The 20,330-nt window shown below is 36.9% G+C and overlaps 1 protein-coding gene across 5 annotated transcripts in view; it reads left to right on the forward strand.

The window, feature by feature from the left end:
* LOC139961705 (cadherin EGF LAG seven-pass G-type receptor 2-like) overlaps positions 1 to 20,330 on the forward strand; it is a 108,253-nt gene that overhangs the window by 23,354 nt on the left and 64,569 nt on the right. For all 5 annotated transcript variants that reach the window (XM_071961117.1, XM_071961116.1, XM_071961119.1 and 2 more), the window contains exon 3: positions 11,039 to 11,671. In XM_071961117.1, the coding sequence (XP_071817218.1) occupies positions 11,039 to 11,671 (633 nt within the window). The remainder of the gene's footprint in view (positions 1 to 11,038; positions 11,672 to 20,330) is intronic.

Raw genomic sequence — 20,330 nt, forward strand, 5'->3', positions numbered from 1 at the left:
ACAATACGTGGAATTAAAAAACAATGCATACAATCCAAAAACATTGCAGTACATGCTTCATGGGTGTAGGTGTAGCTCCTGAAGCAAGAGAATGAAATATTGAATATTTTTCCATATGGTTAAAATGTAATACGGGAAAAAATGTGTTTTGGGGAAGTTTTGGGGAATTAATGAAATCAAAAGGAATAATTAAGTATTCCCTACAATAGTAAAAGTAATTGAAAAAAAAGTCTTCATGGAACTCTTGTATGATCTACTGAATATATCCTTATATCTTAGTATGGGTAACGTTAGAAGTTTGATTTGAAAACTTGGTGACCCTATGTAAATACAGCTGTTTATAAGCTGCAGTAGAAGCATTGAATTTTCCACGGTTAGACTATAGTATTGCTACCGTACCCAATCACTAACCTGTGTCTTAGTTGATCATAAAGTGTTTGTTTAGCCTACCAAATAGCTCACATTTACAAGAATTATGATATTTAGACATCAATGTCAAAAGGTTTTCAAATTAAACAAATTATAATACATTTGAATAAATTTTGTGGGACACAAAATTTCCTGTCTTGGAGTAAAGATGTTTAACATACTCTGTATATGGCTGTAAAATAGAGGTCAACATTGACAGAGTTGTACTGTAGGTTTGCATTGTAACAGTAGGTATCTTAGCCAGAACTGTAGATTTAAACGTATCCAACTATGTGCTAATGATTCAAATTATGCGCCTGTTTAGAAGGATACAAATTTAAACTGCCAACTCAGAATTGCAGCTGATACATGTGACAGTACACTAGAACAGTGTTGCCAATGTTAATGCCGTCAGCAGTTTCTATGCTTTTACAATAACATCCAACTCAGAGAAGGCAGATGTGTTGACTCCCCATCCCTCCATGTATTTATGCTACTACTTCATGTACGAATTCATACACACATGACAAATCATGCTTGGCAAATCAAAGAATCAATAATTTGAATTTTGTACAGTTATGTATTTAGAAATTGTTTTTTGACCTTTTCTTCAAACGCGCTCTAGTTTCTGTGTGAGTCTGCTGTTTATTATGGAGTTAATGTGTGAATGTATGAGGATACTTTGTGTTGCTTACAATGTTAGGTTGGTAGACGTATGTATACATGTATAATGAGGACATTCGATAAAACAGATGTGGAGCAAACAAGCTCAAAGTCTTTATATTCATAACGTGCATAAATAGAATAAAAAATACTAAAGCCATGAATATCAAATATACAGTATACTGTAATGAAATGTAACAGTAGGTATTATTTTTTCTGCTTAATTGGTATCCATACATTTCAAGGTGCCAAGGGAATTGAATATTGAAGTTAAAAGTTAACTAGCTGGGTTAGGTATAATGGAGAGAAGGCAGAGGGAGTGGGGTGTGGGGGCAGAGGGGGGAGGCAATTGTAGAGGGCGTTGGTGGTCATAAACAATAAATTAGCTTGTCTTTGAATAATCAACTGAATCACACGTTCCATCATAATCATTTTTCTTGGACAATGAATCAACTTTTGCAGTTAAAAATGGAAGGCCTTAATATTTGCACGTGTAGAAACTGAATGCCTGCGAACTTACGCTCAATGTTGGTTCGCTTTCCAGTTCAAAGTTTTAGCTTGATCCATTTTTGACAATTCAATGAGAAGACCATTTAAGATGGGGAAATGGTGGATTTCTCCTCCAGGGATAAAGAAAAAAATCTGTCTTATTTCAGCCAGGACACAAACCTCCAAGATGCATGGTAGGTTTAAAGTTTCTTCTAATGCCACTCAACCATACATTTGATACATAAATGTGTCTTATTAGCTATCAGGAATGACATCTAGTATAACATACTTACTTAAATCTCAGCCCAATTGCAAGAATTGCTTGCGGCAATCATTCCGAACCATATCCAATTCTGTAATTTTTCCCTCCCCGTAACTCTTTTGTTTCAATTGTCAATCCCTGTCGATGACCGCCTAGCGAAACAACTGACAACATTTACAAAGTACTATCTCGGTTAAAAAATAACGTATGTAAGATGCACATTTTTAGTAGGGAGCAACGCTAATTTAAAAGTTAAGAATATCAAAATGAGGGTAGTGGTAGTCGTATACTGTGTATATACTGCTAGTTTGGCAATTTACTAGCAAATTGTGACGTAGAGAATCCAAGAGGGAACTGCACAGCCGGAGAAATATAAACCGTTAACCCTACCTGTTTATCCCAAAGATATTTAAAATGCACATCACACATGACAGAAATGTTTCATTGACCTATTTAGGGTGCTCTCAGAGAGAGTTCAATTTCATCCATTTCTCGACCGCGGCTGTTCGGCGCAATCGAGAGTAGCGATCTTTGCCAGAAAAGGAAAAAAGAGGAAAGTCGTAGTCGATGTAGCGAATGTGCGAGAGTTACCTCATTAGACTAATTGAAAGTGGGAGAAATGGCCAAAATGAAGAACAGAGTGATACAAGTGCATGCATCGTATAGTTTAGCCTTTATTTGCCATACCTCCAACGGGTTGCATGATTGACGTTTTGTTGATTCTTCGGGGCTGGCACTGGGGTACGCTGTATTCTTTTAAGATGATAAATCAGTAAACAGAATGCCTCGGCAGGCCAAGCTTGTGTCTGCTCTCTCAGCTCGTAAATGAAATTGCTCTTAAGAAGCGTTTAGCAGAAATGGGGCAGAAAGAGGAGCAGAAAAGAAATTGGGTGGGGACTCTTTAGTACTCTTAGTAACTTTGTAGTTTTAATTGATCTTGTTTTAAAATTCCCAGTTGTAGGGATATATTTCTGGGATAAATATCTCTTTTAAAGTTTCTTGAAAAAATAATTTGTCGTTGTATAGATACAGATAAAACATCATAAATATGCATGAGGTGATATGTGACGTCACTTTACTGCACCCATAGCAAGGATTGTATATTGAAAATTTATAGAAAGTTTAAAACTATTTGGCTTCGAGCATCTTTTTCAAGTATCATATGTGTATGTGTTTATTTTGAATTTCAAATGAGGTAAAAATATCATTAACCATGTCATCATTCTCTCTTCACTGGAAAGTTTTCACTGTAAATCCTATAAAGCAGACTGGATATTTTTAGATCATTCCTGCCTTATTACTTTACTTGAATATTCATTAAGTCTCCATCTCTAAATTTAGTAATTGCCCACATTTTTTTCCCTATTAAGAAAGCAGCGTCTTTATGAGTCATAACTCAAAGCAGTAAAGACAACTCGAGTTTACTCTCGTCAGAAACGGAACGGTTGTGAAGTAAAAATCGAGTCATGCTAGTTTTCTCATTGATGATGTCATATATGTATTAAAGTGCATTCACCAACATAAATTGCATAAATTTGATGATGTCAGCCGGTTTCTTAGTGGATGAATAAAATTAATACTTGTAAACAAGCTTCATCAGTTCAATACCATACAATCTGAGATATGAAAGTATGTATCTTAGCATGCTTGTCTCTATTCAAGATGGTTTCATCAGATTCAATGGTTACTTTGTGAGATGTAGAAAAGTTTTATTATTCAAAAAGAGATATTCCAGTGGCAGACAATTTGGAACCCAAAATCCATTCCATTCAGTGGCATATAAACACATTTATACCTGTAGCTACCATGCTTTAAATACAGTTGCTGTGTCTATTGTCAAGTTAACTGGTATTTCTTAATATTTTTTTAAAACATTTTTGGCATTTGTCCAAGAATTACCATGTGGCTTTGTCATACAAGTCAGTCGTGATCCAATAGAAAATTCTAAAGCTAAAATTGAATAATGCCTTCTATTTCAAATTATTTTGCAATACCTTTAAAAAAGTATGTGACTCCATTGGTTTCCCTGGAAACCAAAAACAGGTACACCTATTAACCATACCTTTCATGAAACTTTGGGAGAGTTCCTATTATACAGTACTTGTACAGAATAATACATTCTATGTGAGATGGCAGTCTTTCTACAATCTAACATGATTTAAGATGAAGCTGCCTCTTCTTTCTCTTCCATTAGAAAACCGATGGATTCGATGGACCAATTCAGTTCAATTGATTTTCATTTCCGCAGCTTGTCACTCTCAATTGCCTAGATCGATTAAATATATCAAGGGTCATTTGCACTTCAAAATTAATCAAGATTTTTGTAAATTGGTAAAAAGTTTAATATTTAAGTAAGATTGAAATTCTAGCTCACCTTCAAAGATACATTTTGTGTGCCGGTTCATGTTACGCTCTTTTCGGGCAAAGCTGCATGGTCGATATTTTCATCCCTCCAAAATGACATTGAATTGAAGGCAAAGAGATTGTCTATATTAAATTGCTACTCTGCTTTCTTTTCATAAAGTATTTGTTTAAAGCTGTAATTTCTTTTGGGATGTAACTTTGCAACATTTTGAAGCGATTCATATGATGTTTGCACCATAACCGAGTCATATAATGTTTGCACCCATTTGAACAGAGTCGGAATGTTTGTACCATTTTGAACCGAGTCATATAATGTTTGCATCCTTGTGAACTGAGTCATTTGATATTCACACATTGGAACTGAATACCCCTCACTCGCAATAGAGTAGAAGTTTAACCTGTTCCACAATAGCAACTTATATAAACCACTCAATTAAATACAAAAAGTCTAGTGTTCCTTGACATTTTTATGTAAATTTATGTTTTAAAATGACATTTTTAATAAATTACAAAAAAGTTTTAAATGCCAGATATTGCATCACTATTGTTATAGTGTGAGTTTGGTGGACTTAGTGTTGTGATATTAGATACATTGTTATCTGTCTGCTCTAATTAGCATAGTACTTAATAAACAGATAATTAATGCAAAGCAAAATGCATCCATGTTCATAGAAGATCAAGCAAATCTTTTTCTTTAATCCCATGGATGCAATCGATGATTTACCGCCTCCACTGCATATTGTACAGCTAAAGGTAGCACTTTAATGTACACAGTTACTTTTCTCACACGTTCTCTATATAAATTTTCTAGCTTCTAGACTTTCAAGACTTTCAAGACTTTTCTAGACTTTCAAACTATAAGCCCAAGACAATACTACACAAGCATAGGATAACCAATCCCTTTGTATAATAGGTACTGTACTGTATACCTCTCTCCATGACCATTTCTGTCAGAGTGCAACTTTTCAATGTGAGGTCGTAAATCAGCCCTTCCTTTCATCTCTCCAGCCCAGTTTGTTTTCGTAGAGGCATACCATAGAGTGTTCCCCTCAAATTATTGCTCTGCATTATACCATATGACTCTTAGCAACTACAAGCTGTCACCATGCATGACTTTATGTATTTATTGTGTTGTTCATATTGATAAACTTGATATTTACAATAGCAGACCACAAATATCTGCTATAGAGTACATTCATTTCCTCAGCAAAAACGAAAACAACGACTGGAATGGCTCACTCACTGCCAAGAGTGTTTATGTGATTGAGTGTAAGTTATTTTTGACCTTTGAACCCACGATGTTCGAGAAGTCAAAAACATTTTCCAAGAGTCTTTGTCTGCTGGTGTAAATTAGCAGTTTGGTAGATTGGTCTACGGTAGATATCCTGGTTATTAAAAGTAAGTTATATTAACTTATAGTGTTACTATAGAAACTGTCACATAGTATAACAGAAATAGAAGGGGAAAAAACGAGATGGAACTTGTATATGTTAACAACTAAATATATAAACATTCTATTGTGGATAGCTGAATCAAAATCAGAGATAGAGAGTTATCTGTATTAACCAGTTTTCTACCTGTGTTGACATCTTCAATATTTGGAAATGGCAAGATGTGCGTGTGCGCTATATGTATTCGTAATAGCATGCATGGTTTGTGTGTTCCATTGCTGTACTGTAGACTCCAGATTAGAATCAAATTGAATTTTGTTTTAATAAATCACCTTTTTTGGTATAGTTTGATCTGTGAAGGTAACTTTGCAATAAATAGTTTCACAATAGATTAACAAATTATACTTTATTACAAATAAGACAATTAAAAAGTAAGATCCCTAGCTCATAGAATCTATGTCCCAAATAAGAAAAGAAGGAGTCCAGCCACTTTCTACCTTATAGAAATATGTACCCCCATTGGACTGTCAGTATATATCAATGACTAATGACAAGGTACAAAGATTTGTCATCTAGCAAGGACTTTTCTCTGTGCAATTTATTCTCCAACAAAGAGGGGTCAGTTTTGTAGTTAAGAGTAAACATAGACTCCTATGGCCATTTGCATTGTCACTGAGTAAGTTTACCTTGCATTGTGTGGTTAGCCCATAGAATAGCCATGCGCTTAAATGGTTCACAAAACATGTACAGTATTAGTAGGCTTCATATCTCATTAAGTACCCCATCATGAAAATATCACCTTTGTACAGCCTTAAGTGGGATTATAACAGTGCATTCAAGGTTTTGCATCGTTTAAATTCATGAAAGGTGAAAGTATGAAAGCAATAAGAATGGTAAGGAAAGGGAAGAGAGAAGAACACCTTCCCAAAAATGTTAAACAGGAAGTAACTTCTCATGGAAGAAAGGAGCCCATCAACTTCCTGGTACTGTAGGTAAAAAAAACAAAAAAACCTTTCACCTGCAGTTTTACTGAGTAAAAAGATCAAGGGATGGTGTTCTGCAGTTAATTACAAGAACATTCTAACACCACTTTACTCTTCCTACCAGTTTCCAAAGTAAGTGAGAGGTTACTTGAAGCTTGTTACCTCACCTCCCAAGAAAGTTGGAGGGAGGGGTGGGGGAGGGAGATGTGGTTAACACTGCATTAAAGGATAGTGCTTTTTTAATTCATGAATAGCTAGAAAAGAAATTTAGGCACAGATCCATCTCTACACAAAGCATCCTTACACTTAACTCCGACAAACATCTATGCATTCTACCTGCCAGTAAACTCCAGAAACAGTCATCTTTTACATCCTTTACAGGATGTTTTTTTTCCTGTTTTTCAGAGCACTTCCAAATTTTCATATAATGTTGCAGATTTACGCGACAATAGTTTCAACAGCTTTTGGTAATCTGTCCAGTCATAGCAAAATTGAAAAGAAAATATTTGGGAGGAAAAGCAATGCGACACGATTGCCTTTAGGCTTCACTATGCAGGTGTTGCATGTGTACATTAATAGCCTAGCTTCTTCAGTATTAAATACTATAACTACCATTCTTACTCGTACAGTATTTAGTAGTGTTCGATGTGGTGTCTATGATTGTTTGAAGGGTCCAAATAAACAAAGGTTAGCTAGAGCAAACTCCAATATATAGTCACCTTCATAAACAAGAGTTCCTGCTATTTAACGACTGAGGTATTTAAATCCAGACCCAACTTAATTGGTATCAAACTTATGATGGACTGCAGAGAAGATAACATCTCTTTCCTCTTTCAAACTGTAAATTAGAATATTTACTTCTCTTGTCTTACTCGCTCGCTCCTCTTACTCACACTTTCTTGCTCCTAATACTCACGTTTCTGTGTATCATGCAAGTCAGTCGACAAGGAAGAACGTCTTTATACTTTTATCTATAAATTTCCCCTACGATAGATTATACAATTATATCGAAAAGGGAGAGTTACTGAAATTAATTTGTAGTGAAATTTTTTTTTTTCACACTGTGATTCAGAATCTTTCATTAATATTCAGCAGATGCCTTTGACAAACCTAATCAAACATCACCCAGCATATGAGATACAGCTCCTTGAAATGTAAATAAAGCAAATGTGCTCGACTCAATTTATATATCTATATACAGAACTCTTGCTTTTCTGGTGGTCTTAATACATACACAATATAAAACCAAGTATTTCTTGGCTTGTCAAGGCCTTTGAAATTGGAAGCTGACAGTGTTTACATGCTCTTGATATACAGTATATCTTCATTTGGTTTTATGAAAGTAGTAATGCCGACTATATGATGTTTGCTTTCGGGAACTAGTCAAATATTATCCGTAAATAGTAATGAATGGAACAAACGGACAAATATTTCACATCATTTGCGTATTCTGATGTGATGAATATCTACTGATAATAATGAGAAAAATCAAGTTTCCCGCATCACTGGTTTACGGCGCTTGATAGTCTTGATGGAGCTTTAAAGCAGTATCGTTTAGAGTAAAAGCCGAATAAGGTACATGTTGATAAATAGTTTGGAAATTTAATATTAAAACGAAATGTGTTTGCAAAGTAAAATATTCAAATGGTATGAAGCATTCGGAAGGAGCAAAAACCTTCCTTGGTCAGTTGCAATCTTATTGCATAAATAAATATTTAAATATATATTCCTCAAAGTTTATAGAAATGCCAGATATTATTGACCAAATGTGAACAGGGAGGCAGTTGGGATGACATATCCATCAAATAAACCTTTTTCTGGATTTCATGTTTTGCAAAGTCATCAATGTTGTCCTGGAAGTCAATTGTCTTTCATCAAATGGTTGGGGATTGTAAGATCCATTGAAACTTTTACACTTGATATGTGAGTGAATTTATCTGCCTTAAATACATGAAAGCTTCATGTTAATTTGCAGGAAATTTGCCTATGCATAATTTGCATGCAAATTTGACTATGCATATGCAAACATATTCCAGGTCCAGTGCCATGGCCTACTATGCCTATGCCATATATATCCAACACTGACTGAGCCTAATACAGGTTTTAATAGTAGATATTTCTACATCATTGAAATTAAAGGACATGATGGACATATCTAGCAACAGCATCTCCAACAACAACTTGACAGAATAAACAAGTCACTGGACTCTTAGGTTCCAAAGTCCAATGGTGATTACTCTAATTATGGCCATATAAAGCTGGAAAGGTCATTTAAGTATGAATGAAAAGCTCGTGAAATTAGCTCTATCTCAGTGCAAACATTTGTCCCATGCTGCAGCAGGGTGTAATTTTAGAGGTTTCTCTGGCGATTTTGAGATTTCATGAATTTTGTTTACCTGGATAAATTGTGAAAGTGCTAAATAATGATTGTTCGTAGGTAACATGTTCAACAGTGTACGTTGTAGTGCTTTTGTGTACTGTAGGTAGCATTTTGCAGAAGGCTAACCGTTGCCATGCTGTATGTATGCTGCTATAATGCAGTATTATAGACGTCACCTACAATGTGAATACATTTTCTTGTGCAACATTCAGAATAAAATCAATGATACCTGTACAGTAGATAATGCAGACTAACCTCCATTTTTCTTGTCAGGGGAAATTAGTTTAAGATTAAACAAAGTGTATTTTCTTCTGTAGACCTCATGCAGTACTGCACTGCTGTGTACGTAGCTTTATTGTCAAGGTAGGATTTACTGGATTTATGGGTAATTGTTCCATTCAAAATTTAAAAAAATAATATTAATGATTCAATCATTATATAGTCCTGAATCATATAATACTGATGTTTCTCAGGGATGATTCTTGTCAGCTTTGATGCTTTAGTTCAAATGATTGGTTAATTTTATGTTTGAAATCTTTTTAACTATGAACATCATGGACATTGGAACAATTACTCTATGATCGCTTCTTCAAATTCTGGAGTAAATGTTTAAACATTTGAATCGATTCCACTGGTAACAACTATTGCACTTTGCCTGTCAAAGTCCAGAATGATATGGGGACTTTCACGTAAATTTCTGTAATGGTGACCAATTCAAAGTTAAAATTCTGTAATTGTGACCAAATCAATAAAATTTCTGTAATTGTGACCAATTCAATAAAATTTCTGTAATTGTGACCAATTCAATGACCAATCACTATCGAGCATCAACCCTTCTAGAATCCCAAAGTATTCAACTTACAGTACCTGTTCCTCCCAATCATAGCACTCTGATTCTAAAGGTCGGAGGTCAAAATGGTACAGTAACAACACAGTGAATAGCCACTTCCTGTTTACAGCCCCTCTCATCCTAAAAAACCCAAATTAACTAGTTAAATGTGTTGTTATTTACTGTACTTCTCTCTTTGCTTTCACTTAAGTCACACACTTTCTCAGATCTAGCTAATTAACCTCTAAAATTGGTAACATTTAGCACAACATGCCCCCCTGACCCACTAACACCACCCACTCTTCTTCATTCCAAATCTACCATTCTTAAGTTCGTTGGTAACAGAATTTTTTTTTTTAATCATCTTCTTTACTGATGACGATCATCTGGCTCTGGCATTAGACCTCAGAACTTCAGAAGTGTTCATTCCTTGAAAGTATTTTGCCTTAGTGCTCTGTTGTACATAGTCAAATCTTTGATGGAAGTCCCTAGATGTGCCTCTCTCACTCACTAGAGGCTTCCGGTAGAGCTATTAGGCCTACTGTACTGTTCATTTATCAAGAAGCAATCATCCTCCTAATTGACACATTCTAATCCTTACGGATCAAGCAGAATACATGAGAGGATAGATTATGTCGTTCGGGTACTACCTGCCTCGTTAAATGAGTTTTCAATAGCTACATTGTTTTATTATCAGATCTGAATGTTCAAGCAAATCATTATATATATATTAAGTGTCGTTGAAATTCCCTAAAGTGACTGTTGAATTAACAGTGCTCTCTCTTCCCTGTCCTCTCTCTAATTAAGCAGCTTCCCATCTACTGTACCTGGTCTACAAATTTGTAACATTTTAGCTCTGTTCCCCTACCACTCCCTCCACCCACCCCACCCTCCATTTGAATCCCTGTTGTGGATCAGCACCCATTCTTCCTTTGCCATCAGTAACTACACCCTGAGGACTGCTACATCTCACTACTGAAGAAGTTACTTGGGGTGTTCGCAAACGAAGAAAGCTTAGTTAGAAAGTGTTTTTTTTTATTTTCATTTCTATAGTCGTGCTAAATTTACTCCAGAGGCTCTCCCTAAATTTCTTATATTCAGTCTTATTGAACAGCAACTTAGAAAATGCTCAGTCTCTATGATGCTTATCAGATAATCATCAGGAAAAATTCTGCTTGAGAGAAAACTACCCTGGGCAGCATTTCCAGAGAATATTTTTTACTGTGTATAATCACCATTTTTTCCCTTTCTTTTTGTCAATCTTTGTAGATGGAGAACACCCTGTACGAGCGACGTGCACCTTCCACCTCACCATCGTCGACGACGATATGCTCCAGAATAGCATCACCGTCCAACTTGCAGATGTCAGAATTGAGACCTTCCTGTCCGAAAAACTGAGGGACTTTATCGATACGTTATCCAGCATCATCCCCACCAACAAGAACTTCATCTACCTCTTCAGCGTCCGAGACGTTTTGGAAGACAGCGGACCCGGTGTCATGAACGTGACTTTTGCGGCTAAGTTTTCAGACGACAGGTTCTTCTCCTCTCAGTACCTTCAGGAGAGGGTGTACCTCAATCGCAGCCACCTATCCTCCAGGATAGCCTCAACCATCTTACCGTTCGGCGACAACATCTGTCTGTGGGAAGTCTGTAGCGATTACTACGACTGCATCGACACCTTCAGCTTCTGGTTGCCCGGTGCGTTCATCTCCACGGATAAGGTCATCTTTCGTCCTATCCACCCGGGATCCATCCACAAGTGTGACTGCCCTTTGGGATTCTCTGGTAACTACTGTGCCACAGAGGTCAACTTCTGTTACTCCAACCCTTGCAAGAATAACGCAGAGTGCGTACAGACGGAATCCGGATACACGTGCATATGTGAGGACCGCTTTGCTGGTAAGTGTGTTTTACACTGATATTATCGTCACGTCGACTAGGGAAAATAAACATGGGAGTGTTTTTGCAAATCACTGTTTAATGTTTCCAGCTAAAGACAGTTTCTTTCTTCAGTGTTCTCTGTTTTTTACATTTTAATGCGAAGTATATTTCACATACTGTCGCATAAAATGAAATCTTGGAAGTTTTGGTAAGCTGTCACTGTATACTACCTTGATGAGGTGATGAAATATTTCATCTCTGTCTCACATTGCACAGTTATGTTACACTAATTTTTACACTAATTTATAAAGCTGTGGTTACCTACTATCAGCCACAGTGACATCCCAACAATGTTTTCAACTGCAACCTGCAACTGGACTTTAATCTCAAAGCATCACCCGGCGATAAAAAAAAGAAGAAGGTTTCACCTCTCATGAGTGCTAGATGAGAACCCCTTTCTACTAAATACGATCTCATCTACATATCGTTCAGTAGTCTGTTCTCACACTCGAAGCACATGATGCCGTTTCAGGTCTAGTCATGAATCAGGTTAAAGGCTTTTCATCCTCTTCATTCTATTCCCTGAGAGGATATCAGATAGGTACATCTAGAAAGAGAAGAAATAAGGGGAATATCTATTCCAGGAAGTTTGAAGAATGCAAGTGTTTTTTGCTCATTACGAAAAACAGACATTCGTGTTCAATGGGTATATCAGAAGTACTTTATGCAATACTGACAATGGTAGTGTATGTATATGTACATGTTTAATATGTGTATTATTCAATATTCATATAAATGTACACCTGTGTGTTTGTATGTTTACATGTATGTCTCTGTCTGTATCTATAAATGTATTATCTATGTAACAAAAGGTGTTTCAGTTAGAAATATCAGAGTTGAGGGATGGGTGCATATATGAAGATAATTTACTTTGCTCCTCACTTACCTGTCTCCAGTCAAGTTAAGCACTCTCCTCATCTAACTAACCTACTAACTTGGTAACCGTTTAGCACTGTGCTCTCCCCCCTCCCATCCCCTCCCAATCCCACATCTGGCACTTCGCCCACTCCCCCTTGCCTTCGGAATCCACCATTCAGAAGCAAAACTACACATTTTTATGAAGACAGTGATGTACATCCTGGAACATCAACTTAGTGTTTCCATAATGCTGAATGTCTGCAGCTCATAAATTCCCAAACCAGTCAAATTTTTCATTTTTTTTGGGGGGGGGGGGAAGGTTTGTTTCTACATGAGTTCCGAGAGTTTGATTACCAATGAATCTTAGAAGTGTTTAATTTGCTCGTTTACCCACAAATATGGTGCAGACCTAGTACAGTAAGTTACTCTGCAGAGCCTATGAGTGCTGTTATTGTTTCATCCTGCTACAGCAGTGTGAAAACAAGCTTGTCTTTTCTTAATCAGAGCAGTATCCTCGTCATCTTCCCTTGACAACCACGACATGTCTTCACATCCAAAGTTAGACCGTATTAAATAAAATATACTGAGAGAGATGGTTGTATAGCCTATACCCAGCAGCATGCTGTGTAACTAAATTACCAGTCGCGAATGAAGTATTTAAACAAAACCGATGCCGCTACCGAATGAGTCATGCCTGGGAGACGAGTAAGTAAGTGTGCATGCATGTGCATATAGATCTGTTTTTACGCGGAGTAATATTTTGCAACAGTCCAGAAAAACTAACAAGGTACATGTTTTGCCCGTAGGGGGTTATCGTCTGAGGGCTGAGTGATCAAGGTGTTAATCTCTCAATCAAGAGGGGTTGGTTTGATTCGGGGAATATTTAGACTGTCAACTGTCTAGAGGCTAGATGCAATGCGAAATATTATCTGTGACATGCCAAGGGGTTGGATGACATTGACATTCGTTAGTTATGTAACAGGATAGGCGTCTCTTAGATCTCCCGCCGTGAACTGCGCTTGTATCGCTGCCTTACAGTATAAAGGGGGACCGGTGTGACATTGTTATTAAAATATTTACCCATAGATACAACAATATGATTGTAGTTGATGTAGTTGCTGCAGTCAAGTGGCACTTAGTAAATGGAAGAGTGAATTGGCCCCAGTGGATATATGCCTCTAATGACAAATTGCTTTGTCATATTTTGAAGTTTGAAATCTGTCTTAAGAAAAGCATAAAACACAACAATAGTTGATTAGTTAATTGAAACTGAAGATTGTGAGGTTTCCAATCAACCAAATGTACTTCAATCGTCTTTTACCTGTGTGCATTCGACATATTGAAATTTGCCTAGCTATAGCTAGAAAAGTGTTGGTAAACCTTCAGCACTACACCCTCCCCCCCCCCCCCCGCACTTGCTGACCTACTTCAAGTTTAACAGCCACTTCCCCTTCTGAAGGCTGGCAACGACAAATCCAGAGTGATTTTCATCTGCTAGAATCTTAGAGAGGAAATTTGTACCATTAACGAGCTGCTTCTCAGCTGCAAGTAGCCTACAGTATGTATTGTAGGTAAACGTGTTAAAGTCTAAGAGGGCCTGATGAGATCATGCATACTAGAATCGTGTTGGACTCTTTAAGTAGTAAAATCTCCCAGAGGAGTGCATAATTCAGCAGAAATATGCTAATGAAAAAGACTGTCGAAGAAATGTTATTAATGCAACATGGATGCAGACACCAAAATATTGTGTTTTGATGAGGCAATGATTAATTTTGCATATCAAATTAATGTTCAAGGGTTTTTTTGATGGGAGCTCAAATTACACAGAAGTCGTAAAAAAAAATAATAATTCATATTCTACACTACATGGTTATTAAAGTACATCCTTAAAAAAACTGAGGGAGAAATGTTTATTCCCCTCTGAGCTGAAAAATGCAACGACTGTTGTACGTACACTAAATATATTAAATTGAGCCCTTCTTGAAGAAAGTAATGAAGAAAACATCTAGCTAATAACAATAATATTTACTGTTTAAACCCTTATAATGTTCAGCATACTAGTCCCACTGGCGTTGAGCTTAAATCCCATGTGGAAGCTGTTTTTATATTAAAAGTAGTTTAGATGCTTCATTTCAAACTGAACAATTTCTGCCAAAAGCACCTATCGACCTAAAACACACATTTGGTTCAATTCTGTAGAAGAAAAAAAAAATGTTTTTCTGTCAGCCATGAAAAAATATATAATGCATCCAGGCACGATAATTGTTTGTTTCAAAATGCTGGTTGACCTGCGTAGACAGATAGTTGCTTCAATCCTCTCTTACCTGTCCCCTGTGTACAAAGGCACTTTTTTTATCTAACTTTCAACATGAAACCCCAGTGAACTCTACACCCAGGGTCATGATCAACCCACTTCCTCCTCCTACAGTAAGTCTACCACATTGGATAGAGCACATTTGAATCAAACCAAAAACGTTTCATCAGCGTGATTCAGCATTAGTCGGTCCATCTCCAACGATGACTTTTCCATTCCAGTCAGCTGGAGTTGGTTTTGCCTGATCATCATTCCGAAAATCAAAGTATCTTTTGACTTTGTTATTTCGTAGGTCCTTCTGTCCCACTTTACTCGTATTTCTGACATGCATGCGTAGGTAGATGTTTGTGTGAAAGACTTTGTCGGGTGCAATATATGATGAAAGGCTGGGAAGGGAGATCCAGGGTTGCTCGAATAACTCAAAGGATTGAGGCAGAATCCCGAACAATATAATTGTTCTGTGTGATACAAAAAACTATCATGAACAATATCCACAAACAGCTCTATTAAGGATGATCTTGTTCCATTTGGGATATATCGCTGATTTAATTTATTTTCACACCTAAAACTTGATCAAGTCTGAATATGACATTGAAAGTCACATGTGCTTCAATGTATTATGTTTGTCTTTATCTACTACAATGTCTATTTATAGTAATGGAGATGGATTTTACAAATGCTGAATCAAAAATATTGAACCTTATATGTCATAATGGTGGTGGCATTGGTTTCATTGACTTGTACACTGTTAACCTTCTACCTTGAAAATAGAAAGAATCCTATTGGCATCAATGACATCACAGATTTACAAATTGAAAGCTCCCAGACGCATCCCATAATTTAATATATAGCTCCCCAACGGAACAAAAAATGTTCTTTCGCTTTGTGGGTGGGAGAGTTCTTCACAAAGATCTGTGTCGTATAAGCCAAAGATAAATGGTTGGGTTTTGTGTCCACTATAGAATGGTGAAATGAATTCCATTCAGCCCAACATACATCTAACTATTGAGTCAGGACTTGAAAATGATGCTTGCTGGAGAAGAATGTGAATGTATGCAGTAGAATGATATTTAGAATCAATACAATTGAAGCATAATTTGTATTTTACAAAGACACATACATCCTCATACTGTTTGTATTGTGTTTTAGTCAGTCACTTGATCTCTCTGACTTATGTTCAAAAAAAAAAGAAATTCTGTTTTGTTTGTGCATGCATGCCCTAGGGCAGACATGTATTTTTGGTTTCCCTGTAAACATGTCTACCCCTGAAATATTTGATTAGTTGAAGCTATACTTGTGCCAGAGTATGCAGTAGTAAAATAGGATCATAACTACCTTCACCAAAAGTAAGTTTGACATACCATGATGAAGTCATGGACATGTTTCAGTTATGAAATTGAAATAAATCTGTATTCCTGCATTCTGCCTTGTGTTCAGACAAGCATGAAAAGGTCACAGTACATTTCCAGGACATGTTTCTTGCAGGAACTATTTTGGAAATGAGAGAGCCCACTGCAAATAACTCCCAGTTCCTCCAGGGAATGTGAAATGAGCTTTGGTACATTGTTACCAATGGAGCCTCAACCGCCAACGTCAAATTCCATGCAACCGGGCAATTTATCATTTCTTTCATTTAATCTTGAATATTTCCAGAACGTTGATGTCTCCCGTGTTGATCAACGGAGGCCTTGCCCGCAAATTTTTCAATTTTGGCAAAAATTATGTTTGGAACTTGATGAGGGGGAGGGTGCAATAAATTTTAGAAAATGGAGATGGTAGGTCTATATAGCATCTATCTATAGGGAAAGCAATTACACTGGACTCTTCTTACAGTTCACTTTTGAAAATTGAAAGAAGACCTTTCTTTCGTCGTCGAGAAGAGGAATCGATTAGAAGTTTACTTCCATTTGCTATATTGGGGAAAATTGAGCGATACAGTCATGCTGTTTATAGCAGAGTTGTAATCACACTTAAAAAAGTGGAAATTATACTGAAAATACTGAAAATGACTTGGGGTGTGTGATGGATATTGGTTAGTCAGTGTGTGTGTTTGTGATTCATGCTAATATCAAAAATACATCGCTGAAGGTCAGCAGAGATGATCGCGAGAAAGTGTATTTTGACTCATAATTGTGAGGCTCAACTAGGGAATAATTTATAGCCCTTTTATATAATCAAAGTCAGTTATTTCAGTTATTATCTAGTTACAAGTGGCATTGAAAACAATTATCTATTGTTTACTTACCTGTCTCCTCATGACAAAAATACTTTCATCCAACCGTGTGAAGCCATTTTGATAATTTGAACAACTACTATATCCGAGTGATTTAAACTAAAACCTGAGAATTAATATACAGTTCAGTTTTAATTCCGAAGAATTGAACTTGGTCGTTCTTGCTTTCAAGTATTAACACTACATTTCCTTTTTACCTCTGTACAGCTGTTCAAGTAGCTATCAAATTCTTACAGATATACTAAACATTTCAGTGATAAAGATGTAAAAAAAAATGAATTCCTTCAAAAGTCTGTTTTAGCTTAATAATGCAATTTTCTTTGTAAAAATGTCACAAAATTTGTATGGTTCTAAGATTTGACGAGTATCAGATTAGCGTTTACTCATGAATTATATTTCATTTGTAGTCGATCAACCCATGCGACTTGAGAAAATATCACTGCAGATGAAATTGCTCTTTACAAGCACCAGTAATAATCGTTTGACCCTTCCCCTCATTTGCCCCTTCATCTACTGTACAGTATTCCCCATAGCAGGTTGCCCGTTATTCTGTGATGCAGTTATCCTTAGCCGACATTGCCGACCAAATTAATTGTTTGAAAGAATTTCAAATATGAAATTGCTGTTATTTTATGACAATTGACAAATCGGGTAGGAATGGGGTGGGTTCGCAATTCATTGCACTTGGGATCTCAATTTGACAATTTGTTGTATGCAACCAAATGCCAACATCAAATCTGTCATTTTTGGCCTATTAAATGCCAAACTGGCAACCCTTCTTCACAATATGACTGGACCTTCGGAAGATCAGTAGTTGCAGATAGTCAGTCCCAAATTCATTTATTTACCCACCCCTCCCTCCCTTAACCCCTCCCCCTCCCCACAGAATGCAGAATTTTCTCTCTTTCTCGAGTGTACATATATATACTGTAGATTACTACATTGTAACATATAACTTTCACTATCGATGCATTACATTCTCAAGTGATCAGTTCAACTGCCTTTGGAGTGGTGGTTCCCCGGAGTGATTGCAGGCGTGATGCTTACACATCACACACCATACTGTAAAATTCTTGAAGATTCATCTGACCACAGTTATCCATCTCCCATAACATACAATTAGGTATTTTATTACTTGTGTGTGACTGTACTATCAACCCAAATTGATGTTAATATATCCTGTTCACAGCTGGTAAGTGTCTGTCCTCTCAGCTCTCTCTCAGAAAGAGTTGAAAACACTGAAGTGAACACCAAGATATGTTCATGGTCAAGTAATGTAATCAAATACTGACTGCATGCACCCCTCGCTTCTGGCTGTTGTCTTCATGGCTTTGCTCTAACTTGTGTACTGTTTAGACAAAACTCTTGATCTTTAACAGCTTCATAAAATGGATCCCGGTGCCTCAGTTATTATCTCCATTTAACGTACTTGTGCTGAATAGCTGCCTTGAAATCACCATAACCCAGTGGTGTCATGTCTGTACAGTCAGGTAAAGGAGAGATAAGATGTGGGTATGTGAAAGCATATGTATACTCTGTTAGTTTATAGCCTACCAAACTCATTCTATCAGGAATGCTGAAATTAGTGCAAGAAATTAAGAGGTTTAGAAATGTTATTGATAAAGTTTACAAATTATCTTTTAGTGAGATGGAGGAGGGGGGCTTGGGGGGATCCAGGTATGAAAATTGACTTTTTACATGGAATACCCAGAATAAATACAGTTTCTGGAATGGCTGGAACTTCTCCTGACTTCTCAAAAACCACAAGAAGGTACATCCAGGAGTAAAATCGAAAAGGGTTTGTAAAAAGATATTGGAAACAAATGTCTAGGGCTGTTGAATGGTTGTTTCGAAAGGAAGGGGGTGACCATAGATGGGGTCATCGGAAGCGCAGAGCAAGAATGTTACCTGTGTTGAATGTTAATAGGCTAGGGTAGATTCTTGTGCATAGGTTTAGGAGACAGGTAAGTATCGTTGTTCGTAAATACCCAAACGCAGTAAGTTTTGTGGGGGTTCCGACCATTACATATCCGGTACAGTAGACTGATGGGACGATTCCACAAACCTAACAGTAACATAAAGTGTGTTCACTTTATATGGTGCACCCTTTCATGCCTGCAAAATTTCTTACGGTTGTGCTGGAGTCAGCAGCATTCCTAAAAAACACACACACACACGGATTAACTTCCTTTATTAATATAGTTTACTCTACACCAAAGAAGAGTATAGTAACATGTTTTGAATTTCTACTGGCTGCCTAGAATGCTTAAATATTTAAGCAATATGTACCCCAAATATAGAGCACCCTACTAGCATATTATATCTAGGCAAGCTGTGATGTATTGATATATATATATAACACTGCAGCACAGTGTGTAAATATGGAAGTCTGATTAGGACTGACCATGTACAATTCTAACATCACGCAGAGTCACCAAGGATAAGTAAATACTCTCCGTTAAAGTTCAAGACCACCACCGATGCAGAATCAATTTTGGCTGCCTGGTCAGATATGATTGGCCTGTTTGAGAACCGAACATCTTTTTCTTATATTCCCCCCCCCCCCCCCTCTCATTCCGGTTTAAAAAACATTTAGAGATGTCTTGAATCTGTGGAGTTGATGAATTTTCTGTAACACTGTTACCAACACACAGGTCTATGATATTTGGATTTTTAACAAATATATGCTGAAGTTGTATTGGCTTCACTCTCCTCTTCAGCATAGTACCCACTCTCTGATCTAACAGCATACATAAAATCAGTTTCATAACATTTTAGCGTTGCTGCCCATGCAGTTGACATAAAGTCACTTAGTACTTTTACCAAACCGTACAGCATTCCCTCAACTTTACTACCAGCTTATACAGTAGCACAAAAATATCAGAATCAATTCGGTGTCTTTTTTCAAGCATTTTCTGCCCTTGTGTTTGGTACAGGGAGATTGCTTCTGAAGTGGAAAAGGTGAGGATTAATTTCGCACCTTTCTTCCTGTACCATACCTGCCTCCATTCCACTCATGTACTCCAGTCTACCTCGCCTACAAAAGTTGATTACATTTTAGGAATGCAACCCCACTGACCCTATAGTACTGGCATCATAATGGTAAAGCCTTTAAAAATGGTAGATTTGGAAGGAAGAGGAATTGGGCAATCGACCTGAAAGTGAGTTATTCGTGGGTCAAAAATGCTAAAATGATACCAGTTTTATAGATT

Source organism: Apostichopus japonicus, chromosome 20 (assembly GCF_037975245.1).
Source record: "Apostichopus japonicus isolate 1M-3 chromosome 20, ASM3797524v1, whole genome shotgun sequence".
NCBI lineage: Eukaryota > Metazoa > Echinodermata > Holothuroidea > Aspidochirotida > Stichopodidae > Apostichopus > Apostichopus japonicus.